At 45.6% G+C, this 14,650-nt stretch overlaps 1 protein-coding gene across 38 annotated transcripts in view; it reads right to left on the reverse strand.

The window, feature by feature from the left end:
• Nucleotides 1-14,650, reverse strand: part of KCNMA1 (potassium calcium-activated channel subfamily M alpha 1) — a 753,494-nt gene that overhangs the window by 108,222 nt on the left and 630,622 nt on the right. For 15 of the 38 annotated variants that reach the window (XM_021072142.2, XM_021072128.2, XM_021072167.2 and 12 more), the window contains one exon: nucleotides 11,791-11,964. In XM_021072142.2, the coding sequence (XP_020927801.1) occupies nucleotides 11,791-11,964 (174 nt within the window). 38 annotated transcript variants of the gene reach the window in all.

The following is a 14,650-nucleotide window of genomic DNA, read 5'->3' on the forward strand; positions in this document are numbered from 1 at the left end:
GATACCCAAGCCCCAGAAAAAACACAAATTCCACCCCTTCTCTCTTTTTCCTGCTCTAAAGCTCCCTAGAATCTCAGGCTTTAACTGCCGAGGCCTTCACTTAGGTTACAGCACAGCAAAGGGACTGGCTTGGGACTCCCCTGTGCTAAATCAGCGAAAAGGCAGGAGATGTCTGCCCATCCGAAACCCATCTTCATCATCGTGGAAGGAATCTGTCAAGGAGTGGTCCTGCCAGCAACTAATGCCTTGCACATTTCACATCCATGTCCCAAGATGTCCAGGCCATGAGACCTGAGCCTCTCTACCTCCGCTCTGTCTGCATTTTTAGCAAGTTGCAACCTGCCATCTTCGCTGTGAGTCTCTTTTCTCCACAGGTCATTGTATCTCCTTTCTCAGTAACACCTGTTTAGGGCTTTGGCTTTGAAGCACGCCTGCGGGACGTGTTCTCTCAGCTGGATATGTTACCAGCCATATGTGGAAATTTACTCCTCTGCACCGAAGAAATGGCCAGATTCACCTTGACAAAATGCAGAGAGCAATTCAAAGCCACTCAAAAGTAAGAAAATGCTTGGTACATCCTGAAAGAGCTCTGTGAGCCACTGAGAAAGCTCCTGCCCACTCCTTGTCTCAAATATAGAACCCACAGCATAAGGACACAATAGAAAATACCCATGAGACTTGTGGTCTGCAGACACCTCAAGATGGGGGGAGTTGTCATGTGGGGGCTGCAGGACTGGATGCGCCCACCTCCAGTCAGAGTCAATAAGCTTAAGAGTTCTGAGTGGTCTTAAAATGTTTCTCCCCATGTTGGCAGGCCAACGTGGTTACCTTGCAAATGGTTACAGCTCTGAACCAGTGGGCCCTTCCCTGATGCATTGATATTTGTGTGCCACCCTGACTCACAGGACAGTGATCAGGCTCATTGAAATTAGGAAAACTGAAGGTAAATGTCACAAGTTTTTGGTTTTCTAGGACAAATGCCCTGCATACGCTTTGTCCAGTGGAGTTCAAAACATCACTGGATTTTTGCCCACTGAGGTTTTTTCTCCTTTGTTTCCAGATTTTCTCTCCTAATATTTAACCTTCACAAAGAATATAGACTGTACCTTCCCACTGATCATTTTCAAGATTATGTCCTAGTTGTTCTTTTTCTTGCTACATTTTCCCCTCTGAATCTCCTTGTCTCCCAATTGTGTACACTGTGTGTTTACACATACAACTGGGAAAGAAGAATGTATGTGTGTGTGTGTGTGTGTATATATATTTATATATATACAATACACACACAATACATACATACACACACACACACACACACACACTATTGTAAGTGGCTTAGAAAGTTTAAGGCACTTCACAGGTCTGGGGCCATCGTGCTTCTGGCAGACCGTCTATTCCTTTAACTGATAAGTTAGAGAATCCCTTCATTTATTCATTCCTTTACTCATCAAATATTTACTGAACTGGAATCCTTCAGGCCACTTCCTACTCAGGTATTCTTGCCAACATACAAAGCCCAGCCAAGGATGCTAGCCTAGTACATCTCTGGCCTTGGAGAGAAGGAAGGCAGCCCCTGGGTCTTTTCTTGACGGAGTGCAATCCAATATGCTCCAACCCAGAAAGCTGGCATGGGCCAAAATGGAGATCACGTTAAGATGGTCAGCTCCCCTCCCAGGAGACAGCCAGGGTTCTGGCATCTGCAGATGTCCCTGTCTGCATTATCTTGTGTGGCTCCAGCTCTGGGGGTAAGAGGCGGTATTTATTAGTTGATGTAAAAGCCTCTCGGTGGAGTTGATCATCCCAGATTTAGACCTGCCTCCAAAGCTTCCAATTTCTCAGTCTGCATAGGGTTTTCTCTGTAGTTCTCTGCATACTCTGTGGCACTCACCCCCACGGGCCCCTCCCTTGGCTGACCAAACCAAATGGTCAGAGAAGGCCACTTTGGGATCTCTAGACCTTCTCCCCTCATCTGAGCTGGACATCCGTAGAACATTTCCTCAGAAGGAGAATCTACGGACGTGTTTAGAATCTGTCTGCAAACCAGGCACTATTTACAAAAAGGTCTTTTCTATGTTCTTCAAGATTTCAAATGCGTGGGACTGTCAATGCTAAACTTGTTTCTGTCCATTTAGATTCCCCTTGGGAAAAAGGTCTGACTAGGGGAACAGAATTCTGATAAACAAATGAGAGAATGGAGGATCCCTGGACGATCTAGGTCATTTCTGTTGGTTCAGGAGAAAACCTCTGAGAGAGGAAGGACACCATATAACCAGATGGGTGAGTGCATTTCACCTCGTTTCGCTTCCAGAAGCTGGTATTCTCAGCTTGCACACTCCACCCATCAGGGAGGCCAGGATGTCTGTGCTTTTCGGTGCTGTTTTAACAACCGTTCAGGGTTGAAGGTGTATATAAATCCTCCAGTCATGGATGCTGATCCCCAGACACCATGAACACAGACCAAGTTCTTGTGCACAGAGAACGAAAAAGCAAAAGAAAATTGTACTGTGGTTCTCAGAAATGCCACCCGACTTCCTCGGATTTTATGTGGCACAACTTCACAGGAAATGTGTTTTGTATTTGCACTAGAGTAGGGTAAGTGGTTGGAAACTATAGTGGGTTTTCAGTGAACGGGATGTGAAGCACTTGGTTTTTTTTCCTACAGAGATGTAAGAAAACGCACTGTCTTCTCTGAGAAAGATGGAAGGAGAAAGTCACATTGCCATAAACAGGGATTTAAAAAAGAAAGCCCAGCAGTGCTCACTGAAGCCATTGCCTGCAGCCTGAGCCAAGACCCTCAGGGCTGGTCACATGTCCCAATTGGTGGCCCTACTTGCTTTGTTTCTGCCGTCCAGCCTGGGCCAAGGCCATTCATGCCAAGCAATTCTGAGCTGTGTGGCTCAGCGCTGTCATCACCCAAGATGTGGGTTTTGTTGGAAACGGGGAGGCTGGTAAGGGAGGAAGAAGAAATACTGGTTTGAAAAAGGAAATAGGAGCAGACCCCCAGGGCCAGGGGTAGCAGAAGCAGCCCTGATGGTCTCCCGTCTCGCCCAAGATTTTCAGTAAATTCTCCATTGAGAAGGAAACTCCATGGAGCCCAAATAGGAGAGACAATGACTGCTGGGTCAGCTGGGGAGAATTAAGCCCAAGAAATTGAACTGATGGAATTCAACCGCTTCAGTGCCATTAATTAACATGTCCCTGAAAAAGTTTAATTTCTTGGATTTGTATTTGGATAATGTACTTCAGCTGCATGTCCTCACAGCCATGCGATTACATCCTCCTTCCTTAGGCTTCTCAGCGCAGCTCGCTCCTGCCTCCTCCTAGCAAAGCTGTGCCCCCAAGCATCTTCGCCATCCTCATGGGGGGGAGGGGTCCCAAGCACCTTCCCAGCTCCAGACCCTCTTCCCACAGCCAGAAATCCTCCCCAAACAAAGCCTTTGTCGCCATTCCCTTGGTCCAGTACCTTGAAGGCTTTCTACTACATAACACGAGAATACAGTGCCAATAACTCAGCCCTACTCAGCCTTCAAGGATCCCTTCCCTGCACTCCCAGGAAAGGTCTTAAGCTCCAGCCCAACTGGGTGACCAGTTCTAAGGCAGGAGGCTCGAGGCTCCAGCCCCCATCTCCTGCCGACACCCCCTTTCTCACTTTGTCAGGCAGGATGCCCTTTTCCTCCCATTCTGCAAAGCACATGTGAACTGTCACATCCTGTGGGACCTTTCCTTGGAGGTGACCCCTGGGCCTTTGCACTGCCAAGCACTAGGCCCCTCTCTCTCATAACACCCCCTACATTACCTCCAGCTTTCAGTACTGGAAACCTTGCCTTTCTTCTTTGGAGACAGACTAGACTTAGCCATCTTCTTCAGCTGTGTAAGGATGTGAGTAACTCAACTTGCTCCACAGGCTGTGTAGCACCAGCCTATTCTCAAATGCCAGCCATACCAGACTCACTCTGTGACCCTTGGCAAATCACTTAACCTCTCTGTGCCTCGGTAGCCTCATCTGTCAATGCACTGTTTATAGATGCCAGTTTCCAGATGCCTCAACTGCAATTAACAATGACTACCTCATGATAAAGATGAAGATAATATTTGTAAGGGCCACAGGGCAGTGCCTGCAGTGCAGCAAATGCTACCTGTGGATTCAGCTGAACAGCAACAATAACAAACACACGTGTATCCACATGCACACACACCTTTGCCATGTTGGCAGAGCCCATTGCCTACAGTAAGAGTAGATACGACACTAAACCTCATCTTCATGTGAATTCAAGCAATTGGCTATTTCCTAGCACACGACATTAACAAGACTCTGGTCCTGGGTGAGGGAATGCTTTTATAAGAGCAGATGTGTCAACCTCACCTCAAAGGGGAGAAGTAATTTTCCAGCACACCTAAGAAGGCCTCACTCTTCTCTCCATTGAGGAGGACTTGTTTATAATCTCTACATCCACTCTATTCTGAAAATGGTTCCCATTACACTGTTCTGTGCTCCACTGATTCTAGGTTTAAATGCGAATCAAAGATCCTGAGAACGTTCCTATGAGCATGCTGGCAAATAGCCTACACTTGTTGGGCCAGATGACAAATGTCCATCTCAGATCAAGGAAGCATCCAACTGAAATGATGGGCACCACATGAGAAGGGAGGGTCCCAAGGCTTGATTGAGACCAGAGGTGCTGCGGATCAACTGCTCATTTCTGTCTGGATGGGATGTGGAGGCAGGATGCACACAGCCTGTGCCTTCGCTCCGCCAGGCTCACTCCAGCAGCTTTACACCATCCTGGTCTGATACTAATTCAAGACAAGGCCCAATCGCATCACAACAAATTAGCCACAGACACGCGATAGCAATCAACTCGGGGGGCTGTCCTGAATACGGGCTGGGGGATTCCCTGTTCTCCAGGAGCTGCACGCTCCCACAGATGTTTCTAAAAGCCTCCTCCCCGAGGCCCATTTAGAGAGAAATTAAATGCAACTTTGACTTAATTAACGTTTTAAATGATAATGAATACAATGTAGATTCATAGGAGGCATTTACATTGTGTTGTAAAATTGATAAAAATTTAATAACTCTTTGTTAATAAGTGATGTCTCCCCAGACCCATAAAGCCTAAGGCGCTGCAAACTCCAGCCTGGGTCTAATCCAAGCTCCCAGTGCAGGTGGAGGAGGGAAGCAGAGATGGACTTGACATTTGCTCCCAGCCTGCTCTAATTCAAACCTCTGCTTGTTCATCAGTACTTTATTTCATACAGTAAAGGTCAGGATTGGAGCTCAAGGCACAGCCTTGACAAGAAGGCTCAAGTGAAAGGCAGGCTGGCCCTGGCATCTGTCGCCCGAGATAGCGGAGGAGCGGGGGAGATGGAGCGCTAACTGGCCACATCTGTCCTCCACCACGGAGGTAAGAGGCAGAGTCCACTGCCCGGTGGTAGGAGCTGTCAGGGTGAGTAGGATGACAACCGGCCACTGTCCTGAAATAAAAATGCAAACATAATTTCCATGTCACCTTGCATAAGGGCTCCTGCTTAGCTTACTTGTGGCACGCCAACGTCTTTTCTGCTTTGTCCTTGAAGAGCTCAGTCACTTATTAAAGTATCAGATCCCTGGGAAGGGAGGTGTTCAAGCGATGGGGGTTTGCACAAAGCCCCCTTTCCTCTTTCTTACCTTCTACTTTTTGTTTCCCAGCTCTGTTTCAAAAGGCCTTCTTTTGAAAACTTGGCTGAGGTTTGCCTACTGGTCCCCTTCTCATTCATCTACATGTGGTACCTCTTCATAGAGCACGGATATTAAAGAATTCACAGGACTATGCTGGAGGGGGAGGGGCAGGGAGCAGAGTACCATGAGATCCCAAAAAACATTTTTTCAAAATAAAAATGTGGGTTGTTGGGAGCTCTTTAAAGAGGGGCAATTAAAAAGATGCTTTTCAAAGGGAAATCTTGCCTAAGCACGATGGCTGCCTTACAGTGTGCTGACCACCAGAGAAGCACACAGGAAGGAAAACCTGGCATCAACCCCTGCTCAGTGTGGTCCCCACAAAATCCAGGGAGGGGCACTGGCTTCTGCAGCCTTGTCTCCTACCAACCAAAGTGCCTTAACATGCCCTCCCTGGCCCATCATCCGCCTCACGGAATGATTAAATGCCTTCCTGCTTTCACATCCTGCAATGAAGGGTGAATGGCTAAGTCAGGGCACACGGGCCAAGGCTAAAGAACTCGGGCAGAATCCAAAAGCTGCTCAGTGTTGGCTATCACGGATGTTGAGAGAGAGACACCATACCAGCAAAGCACCAGAAAATGGAAGAAACTGCGGACCCAAGATGAAGGGGCTTTAAAAAAAAAAAAAAATATATATATATATATATATATGGGAAACTATGATGAAGTTGGTTTGGGCCGAGTCTGCTCTGGCTGTCCTCTATCTTATCTATCGCTGATGGTGGTGGTAGGGAAAGAGAATCTTTGGTTTCAGGATCCTGAACAAAATCAACAAATGAGATTTCGGACTGGGGAGCCTGAGGAAGTCCCCCCAAAGTATACATACAGAAAAGGACTAAGATAATTATAGGCTGTTGCTTTTTAAAGACAGCTTATGAAATTAAATCTCCCTGCAACAGGCACTAGGGACTGTCCGCAGAGGGTGTGTCTGATTATAGACACTTTCCTAGAGCTATTTCCAGCCCCTGCCCTCATATCTGATTTTATGTACTTCAAAATGCCATTAGTTCAGTCGAGTGACTTTAGTTCTATTGACAATGTTAATTCCCTGCCTGTACAAACCAAAGGCTACCCAGGATAAGCTGATTTTTGTTTATTATCTGACAAGACTCAAGATCACACTGAACTGATTTTGGTATGGTTCCCTTCAACCTAATCATATTGGACTTCGCCCTCGCCCAAACCACTGGAGCTGAATGCCCTCTTGTATTATATCTATACCCGAAATAGAAGTCCTGCACAACTTAAAATTAGCTACAGTAGTTTGCAAAAGGGTGTATGTAATTGTGCAGGTTTAAACTATTAGTAAATTGAAAGGTTGGTGTGAGTGATCACACATGTCCTTTAGCGAAAACTATTTCCAAGTGCAAGTCTAAAGATCTGTTTCTCTTCCAGCACGTGATTAATTTGTTCATGCCAGGCTTACTGACGGTTTGTGGCCAGCATCACATCAGGCAGGTCTCAGCAGGTTCGAATCAATAGGGTCCTACGTTGTCACTGCATCATAATTTTAATTGTCCCTTTCTATTAGACTTAGCAATCAGATACCAGTCAAGACTGAAACAACCAAAGTAAATTCTGAACAGAGAAAAGGTACTCATTTACCAAATTATATGGAAGGGAAGTGGAACAGATTAGAACCTCAGTCTTTGTATATGCGTTTGCCTATGCTGCTGGACAAATTATATATATATATATATTTGATGGTCCTAGAACATAGCTGCTTGTGAAAAGTCTGGGGCCTACACCATCTCAGCATCTTTTAAAAGAGCTGGTACTTTTGCTCAGGGTCATTAGAAGTAGAAACAAAATTGGGGAGTTCCTGTTGTGACTCAGAGGAAACGAATCTGACCAGCATCCATGAGGACACAGGTTCAACCCCTGGCCTCGTTCAGTGGATTAAAAATCTGGCGTTGCCTTGAGCTGTGGTATAAGTCACAGACACAGCTCAGATGCCGAGTTTCTGTGGCTGTGGTGTAAATCAGGGGCTGCAGCTCCAGTTCGACTCCTGATCTGGGAACCTCCATGTGCCATGGGTGTGGCCCTAAAAAAAAAAAAAAAGAAAGAAAATTGGCAAGATCAGAAAAGGAGGCTATGTACACCGATTCTAGCCACTGTGCTAAGTGATTCAGTCTTGCCAAAAGCAGTCCTGTGATGAATCCTACCTACCTGGTCATTCTCTGCCTTATTTATCTGACACTGCTTTTTAAGTCTTTTGTAAAAGAGTCCCCCTTCTCTGCAAATCTTTTTGTCAACCCAGTGTTGCCTTACATCCCCATGAGTTCAACAGAAGGAGACAACTGAGAGAAACATATGTGACTTAACGTGACAAGGACGTGTAACAGGCCACACCTCCGAGGAGAGGTACACAGGGCAGGCAGGCCCTGCTACGAAAAAGGCTGATTTCTAAAACTGTGCGAACACTTTTAATATATTGCCACTCCTCTGGGAACTGGCTCCTTCTCTTCCCACTTCAGAAAACATATAATGGGACTTTGTGTTTCCATTTAACGTCCCCTGAAAACGGAAATCTTTCCCCTTATGAGAAAAAAAAAAAAAAAAAAGTAGTAAAGAGTAGACGAAAGGCAAAAAGCGAACGAGTTAGGCAGTCTCCAAAGTACATGGGCTCAACTGGGAAACTGCGACCAAAGCAAGCTCCATAATAATATAATGACCTTTAATGAGTGTCTTGGGAAACAATACAGCCCTAGCATAAAAGACAAAGGGCAAAACCCATCATGGCTCTGCTGACACTAATTCAAAATGATTTTCAGAACAACTAAAGAATGTAAGAGAAGTAATCTGATCCGCCCATCTGACCTCACTTTGATTCAAGGGCCCTTCTCCTGCCATTTCTAATTGTCAAACCCTCTACGTTTCACATCTGCTCATATTTAATGAAAAGCCCACTCTCACCACGGCTCTTTGAGGCAACCAGCTCAGCCCAACAGGCACCACCCAACCCCACCCCCAGCGAGGGAAGCCCGGGGATCGCCACTGGAGTTCTCTGAGGAATTCTGCATAGACGTAGACATTTTTTTAATTGGAGGAGAAGGGCTTGCGTGGGCCCACGAAGGGGCTCACGTTGGAATGGATTTTTCTAACTTATTACGAATGGTCAAAGGTGAGCGGACGCACACAGGGATGGATGAAATCTGCTTTTGTTTGATGGAGTGACAAAGGTGGGGAGACTGATGAAACAGAGGAGACACCCCCCCACACCGCCCCCGAGCTGTCAGTACCACTTAAGCCTTCAACATACCGCCCAAAGCTCCACATTTTCCATGGTGGGGCTGATGCCGGAGGGGTAGAAGGACACCAATCCCATGGCCAGAATGTTTCGGAGAAGATGGGATGACCCCACCCCCAGGTTTCCTTCCCCTGGCCTCCATCAACACTTGGATTAAGTTGCAGGGCTGAGAAGTACCTCCAATTATGGTTTCCCCCAGATCAAATGGCAGCTGCACACACAGGGTATCGTGGGCCTCTTGCAGGGGACACAAAATTTGCTGTGATTGGTGTGGGTGGCCAGTGCCAAGGCATGACCGCAGGCCCTAGTTTAGAGCCTGAGCGGCTCCTTCCTTTTCTCTATGGGATCTCTGGCCAAGGTTTTAGAGCCTAGTAGTGGTCTGAAAATAGGAGTTGTGCCTTAGGCAGACGGGTAACCCAGGGGGCTGGCAGTTAGAGTGAACACCATCAACCAAAGAGATGCAGACAAACTGTGCCATCAGAGCTCCCCCCTTCACCCCCTCCCCAGCTTCTGTCTTTGAACCTGATATCTTGCCAGGCATCACAGACAAACAAATTCTCTGTGTGGCTGTGACCAAGTTCACCTTGACGGTGTCATTTGAGCCAGAGAGAAATGAGATTCAAGGAGGAAGGGAACATACTATGGCATCTGTAAGAAACGCACTTTTTTTTTTTCCTGCTTTTTAGGGCCATACCTGAAGCATATCAAAGTTCCCAGGCTAGGAGTCAAATCAGAGCTGCAACTGCAGGCCTACACCACAGCCCCAGCAACACCAGATCCAAGTCACATCTGTAACCTACACCATGGCTTGAGGCAACGCAGATCCTTAACTCAGTGAGTAAGGCCTAATGGATACTAGTGGGGTTCTTAACCTATTGAGCCACAACGGGAACTCCTATAAGAAAGATTTTAAAGGAAATTTCCTCCCTAGGAGTCTAGGCCAATATGATTGGGACAAAGTCACTCTCAACACATCTATTGGGTATCACTTTTTTTTTAAAAAATTTTTTATCTTTTCTAGGGCCAAACCCATGGCACATGGAGGTTCCCAGGTTAGGGGTCAAATCAGAGCTGTAGCCACTGGCCTACACCACAGCTCACAGCAATGTCAGATCTCTAACCCACTGAGCAAGGCCAGGGATTGAACCTGTGTCCTCATGAATGCTAGTCTGATTTGTTTCCAATGAGCTATGACAGGAACATCTATTGGGTATCACTTTAAAGAGGGAAGCCTGCCCCTGGGCACTGTTCTGAAGGAGCAGCGAATCATATGTCAGACTGGATGATGATTCTATGGTCCTCAATCCAACTTTTCCAAATGTCTCTGAGACAGCTCCTCACACAAATAACCTCTCAGATCCAAACTGTGGGTCCAGATATCAGTGCCCCATATGGTACCCTACGCCACCGCATTCAGCCCTGGGAGCCCCATGGACCACCGCCCACAAGCACATCCTGCTAGGACCACATTCAACACCAGCCAATTTGTCAAGGGGATAAATTCTCAAGAGCGAAGCACTCTTCCCCCTCCTGGTTGCCAGTGGGAATTAACTGCTGCTGGTGAAAATTTAGTTCAATCAGTTCTGGGCACTTTAGAGGGAAGAGACTGGATAAGATGGTCACCCATGAATATGGGGGAGGGGGTGCTTTCAAGAGGAAGGGATGAACACAGAAGGAAGATTTTCTTCTACCCACCCCCTGCTACCAAAAATATGAAAATAAGGTAACCACCGTAATTTAAGGCAACCAGGTCCTCATGCAAAACACAACCTCTTCTGCTTTTAGACAAGAACCCTCAGTGAAGAAGCTGGAGTTTTCAGTGCTCATTTTTGAACTGTGTCAATAAATCACTAGCAAAGTCCATTCAGAGGACAAGGATGAAATGGGTGGGTTGTGGGTGGGGGTCTCAGGAATCGGCATAGCTCAGCCTCACCAGCCACCACTGCAAGACCCTGAGAGACCCCTTAACACCCCAGCTGAGCTCGTGGGGGGCAAAGACTGACCCCACGGCCTATGAGACAGATTCGAGGAAACCATGCAGGTTCTTGGCTTATGGTTTTTGTTGTTATTTGGAACCACAGATGCTATGAGAGATCTTAGTTAAATGGAGCTATATTCTTAGAAACACAAATGGTATTAATGGCATCATCCTTTGAAGTCATCTTTTGAGGGAAAGCTCTAAAATCCACCAGTCGGTACAGAGGCACAGATTCAGAATGTTCTTTTCAGAGCATAAGAGGCAATCTGGTGCTGGGGGAAGGAGATACGTTAGGGAGACACAGCACAAAATTTTTAAAAATTAAAAAAAGAAAAAAATACCCTCTGCATGGAAACCCTGTTGTCTTTTGAAAACAATGTAAGCTCCCTAAAAGCACTTTCATGCCAGAGCTGGCTTCTTCTCTCTACACCATTTTCCTTTCTCCCTGCGACCCAACCGGATAGCTAACCTCTTTGCCCAATGCCAACCTATATTTTCCCATACATCTGCATCTCTGTATCAATAGACTGTTTGGTTTGCTGTCATTCATTTAAAAGAGAGAGGAATACTATCACTACATATATATATATAAGATATATAAGATCACAGTCTGCACGCTCTAACAAGAAACACAAGTTCACAGAACAGGGAGGGAGCCCCCCCGCCCCAACCCTCCTCAAGCGTGTACACAGCGATACAAGCAGTGAGGGCAGCACAGCACCACATACAAAGTCACACTGGGAAGAAAACATCAGCCCGACAGACTCACAGAAGCATGGAGCACGACACAAGACAGGGGTGATACCACAGACAGACACGGAACTGCGGGTGTCGGGGTTAAACTTACAGGCACGGAAACTGGTGGCGCAATCATTAACAGAGACAGGAGAAAGTGGGAAGGCTCTCCCAAGGGTGTCCACGTTACCACGCACACGGCCTGACATGCACGAGCAGTCACGCTCAGAACGTCCGCAATCAGAACAACATGCCCGTCTCATTCTTTTGTAGATGGACATCTTGGCTATAACCATGTGGTTGGATGGGAGGAGAGGAAGAGCGGTAGTTAATGGCAAGGTCACACACAGCAAGGTGGCTGGAAGGGAGCTGAAGGGATTGAACACAGGTCTTAGTTCATGTTAACAGTCTTGACCCAGGGAAAAAAAAAAAATGCAGAGTGACTGTTGCTAACAGTTTGGTTGTACATCAAAAAAAGCAGAGAAAATATACATTATCTTTAGAGCATCCACCCCTCCCCAAGGCTGCTGCATATTATTTTTCTCCCCTAGATACAGCGGGTGACCACCAGGAAAGGGCATGGCTGATGACAGTCGGGTGGCTGGATGAGAAGCAGCACACATTATAGACGGCAAAAACGTAACCAACATTTTTTCCCCTGGCACAATTAATACAGGAGGACAAAATATACACACAGCCGATTAATTGCTTCTTTGGTACAATCAAAGGTTTTTGCAAGATGCAAAAATATCTAATAGGTCGGCTTCTAATTTCCATCTGTGTCTGGGCATTAGGCAGAGGCTGGGACAAGCTTTCATCAAATTAGATGTGAAACGAGTACGTGGTAATATCGAATCTGAGGATGCCTCTGCTGAACTTCCCCAGAGTGAGTTTACATGATGCCTACAGGAATTTAAATTTACTCTTGACAGAACAAATATCCAAATCTGTCCATATAAGAAATGCAGCTACTCAAGGCTAATGCTGCGTATTTGACATTAAAGGCAGTTCACAAATAAGAAATCACCAAAAGCGTATGCGATGCTGGTCTACGGGAAGGCACTGAGCTACTCAGGGCTGTATTTTTAAAGCTGAGAGAATATGAAAATCGCATCTGATTTTCTCCCCCACCCACCAAAAATTCAGAAAGCTGTCAGGCTATTGGTTGATTTGAATTTTTTCTTGTACAGAAAATATTAGCCAGAATCGATGCCAAATGACAAAACATGAAGTAAGGGACGAGATCCCAGGTAAAATAGCTTATTGAGATTTGCATGAGACATTTAGCTAGTCTAAAGTGAGTGCTGTAGATGTGGCACTGCCTGGGAATCCAATTTGAGTGCTAACCTATAGAAGTCGCTGGGCATCACCGTAGTAGTTCTCAAGGCCCTTCACCTTCACCCTTCAAGCCAATTTATATTTCAGCATAAGAAGCTTTTTGTACCTCATTTTGCTGCTGCGGCAGGCAAGCATCTCTGCTTATCCTTAGCGTGAACCTGCCCGCTTGTCACACAAGATGAGAGATGCATTCATGTGTATTCCAAGCACCACAACCAAACAGTAAGCTCAGCTGGAGAGGTGTTATTCTCTGTGTCCACACCTTCCATTTTGAAAGTCATTTTTTCCCCATCATTTCCCGCCCCCCCCCTTTGTGGAGAATGGTTACACTCTTCCTTTAAAATATGGCGAGTGGTTTTGGCCTCTTTGAATGTTACAGTCACCAGGAAGAGGGGTTTAAATCTCTCAAATGGGTCAAGTCCTGTTCTAAGACCTTTATGACGTGCCATACGATATATTTGTCAAGCAGGGGGAACGTTATGAAAGTGAGGAACAGGCACTGGGGGAGATGAATGAGAGATCTCTTCAGTAGCAACTCCATTCCTGTGATGTTGGCTCGCACTTTTAGTGACATGTTCTTTTCACATCCTAGCTAGTCAGGTGTTTCGATCATCACCATGCAGCCCCAGCCCTGTTCAATGCGAGGGACATCATTCCCAAGCTTAGCTTTTACCAAAAAAAAAAAAAAAAAAAAAAAAGTTCCACTATAGCATTTGAATCAGAAGAATTTACAAGGCATGGTATGACACCCCAAACAGCAGTTGTTGAAGTCAAGAACAGGAAAACAGTCTTCAGCTGAAGACAGGAAAATAAAGTTATTTAAATGCATCCAGATCTGGTGTACAACTCGCAAACCACTTGCTTGTTTTCTCTATAGCTCTTTTACGGGAAATATTGACGTGTTATTTATACAGAGGAGGGAAACGAAGATGATTTCTTGTTTCGCTGTAGATAAATTGTTTTGAAAAAAAAAATTTTTAATCAAATGCTGTAGCAGAAGAGAAGCCCGTCAACCTTTGAAACGCTATGCTTCTCATTAGCAACAGTGCCTGGTTTTTGTTTCCATACTGCCCTTTTGGGTTCATATACTATAATAGACTCTGACACATTTATAGGGAAAGAAAGTTCTTACATATATATATGTATATATCTATGTAGATAGATATATACAGATACATAATGTCTTTAAGGACAAGGGGAGGGAGGTTGGGGATAGAATAACTTTCGAAATGATTTTGTCAGAGGTGAGCCCCTCACAATGGGTCATTGAAACCTGCTACTTGCTAAGGGTTCAGGAGGAAACACAACTTCAAACCAGTGCCTATCAGGAACTGTTTGCAATTGTTATCGTTGACTCTCCTGGAGACCATGCATTGTTCTAAAATTTCATAGTGTTAGCATGCAGGAACAGGCTGAAACTGGTCATCGAAGCAGCAAAAAAAACCCATTTGCTATAAGAAGATTAAATGTTAATTGTAAGCACTCACATTCAAAGCAGCATATGCATAAAAAAGAAAACATGCTATTTCTCCTCATTCCTTCCCAGTCGTCAGTTTTACACTCACACCAAATCCAAAATAGAAATCTCAGAAGACAAACAAGTACCACCACACACAAAAAGAAAAAAAATCAGC

Source organism: Sus scrofa, chromosome 14, assembly GCF_054392235.1.
Source record: "Sus scrofa isolate SSC_HxYL_T2T_F1_AM1 chromosome 14, Sscrofa_HxYL_maternal_Yorkshire_Landrace_v2.0, whole genome shotgun sequence".
NCBI lineage: Eukaryota > Metazoa > Chordata > Mammalia > Artiodactyla > Suidae > Sus > Sus scrofa.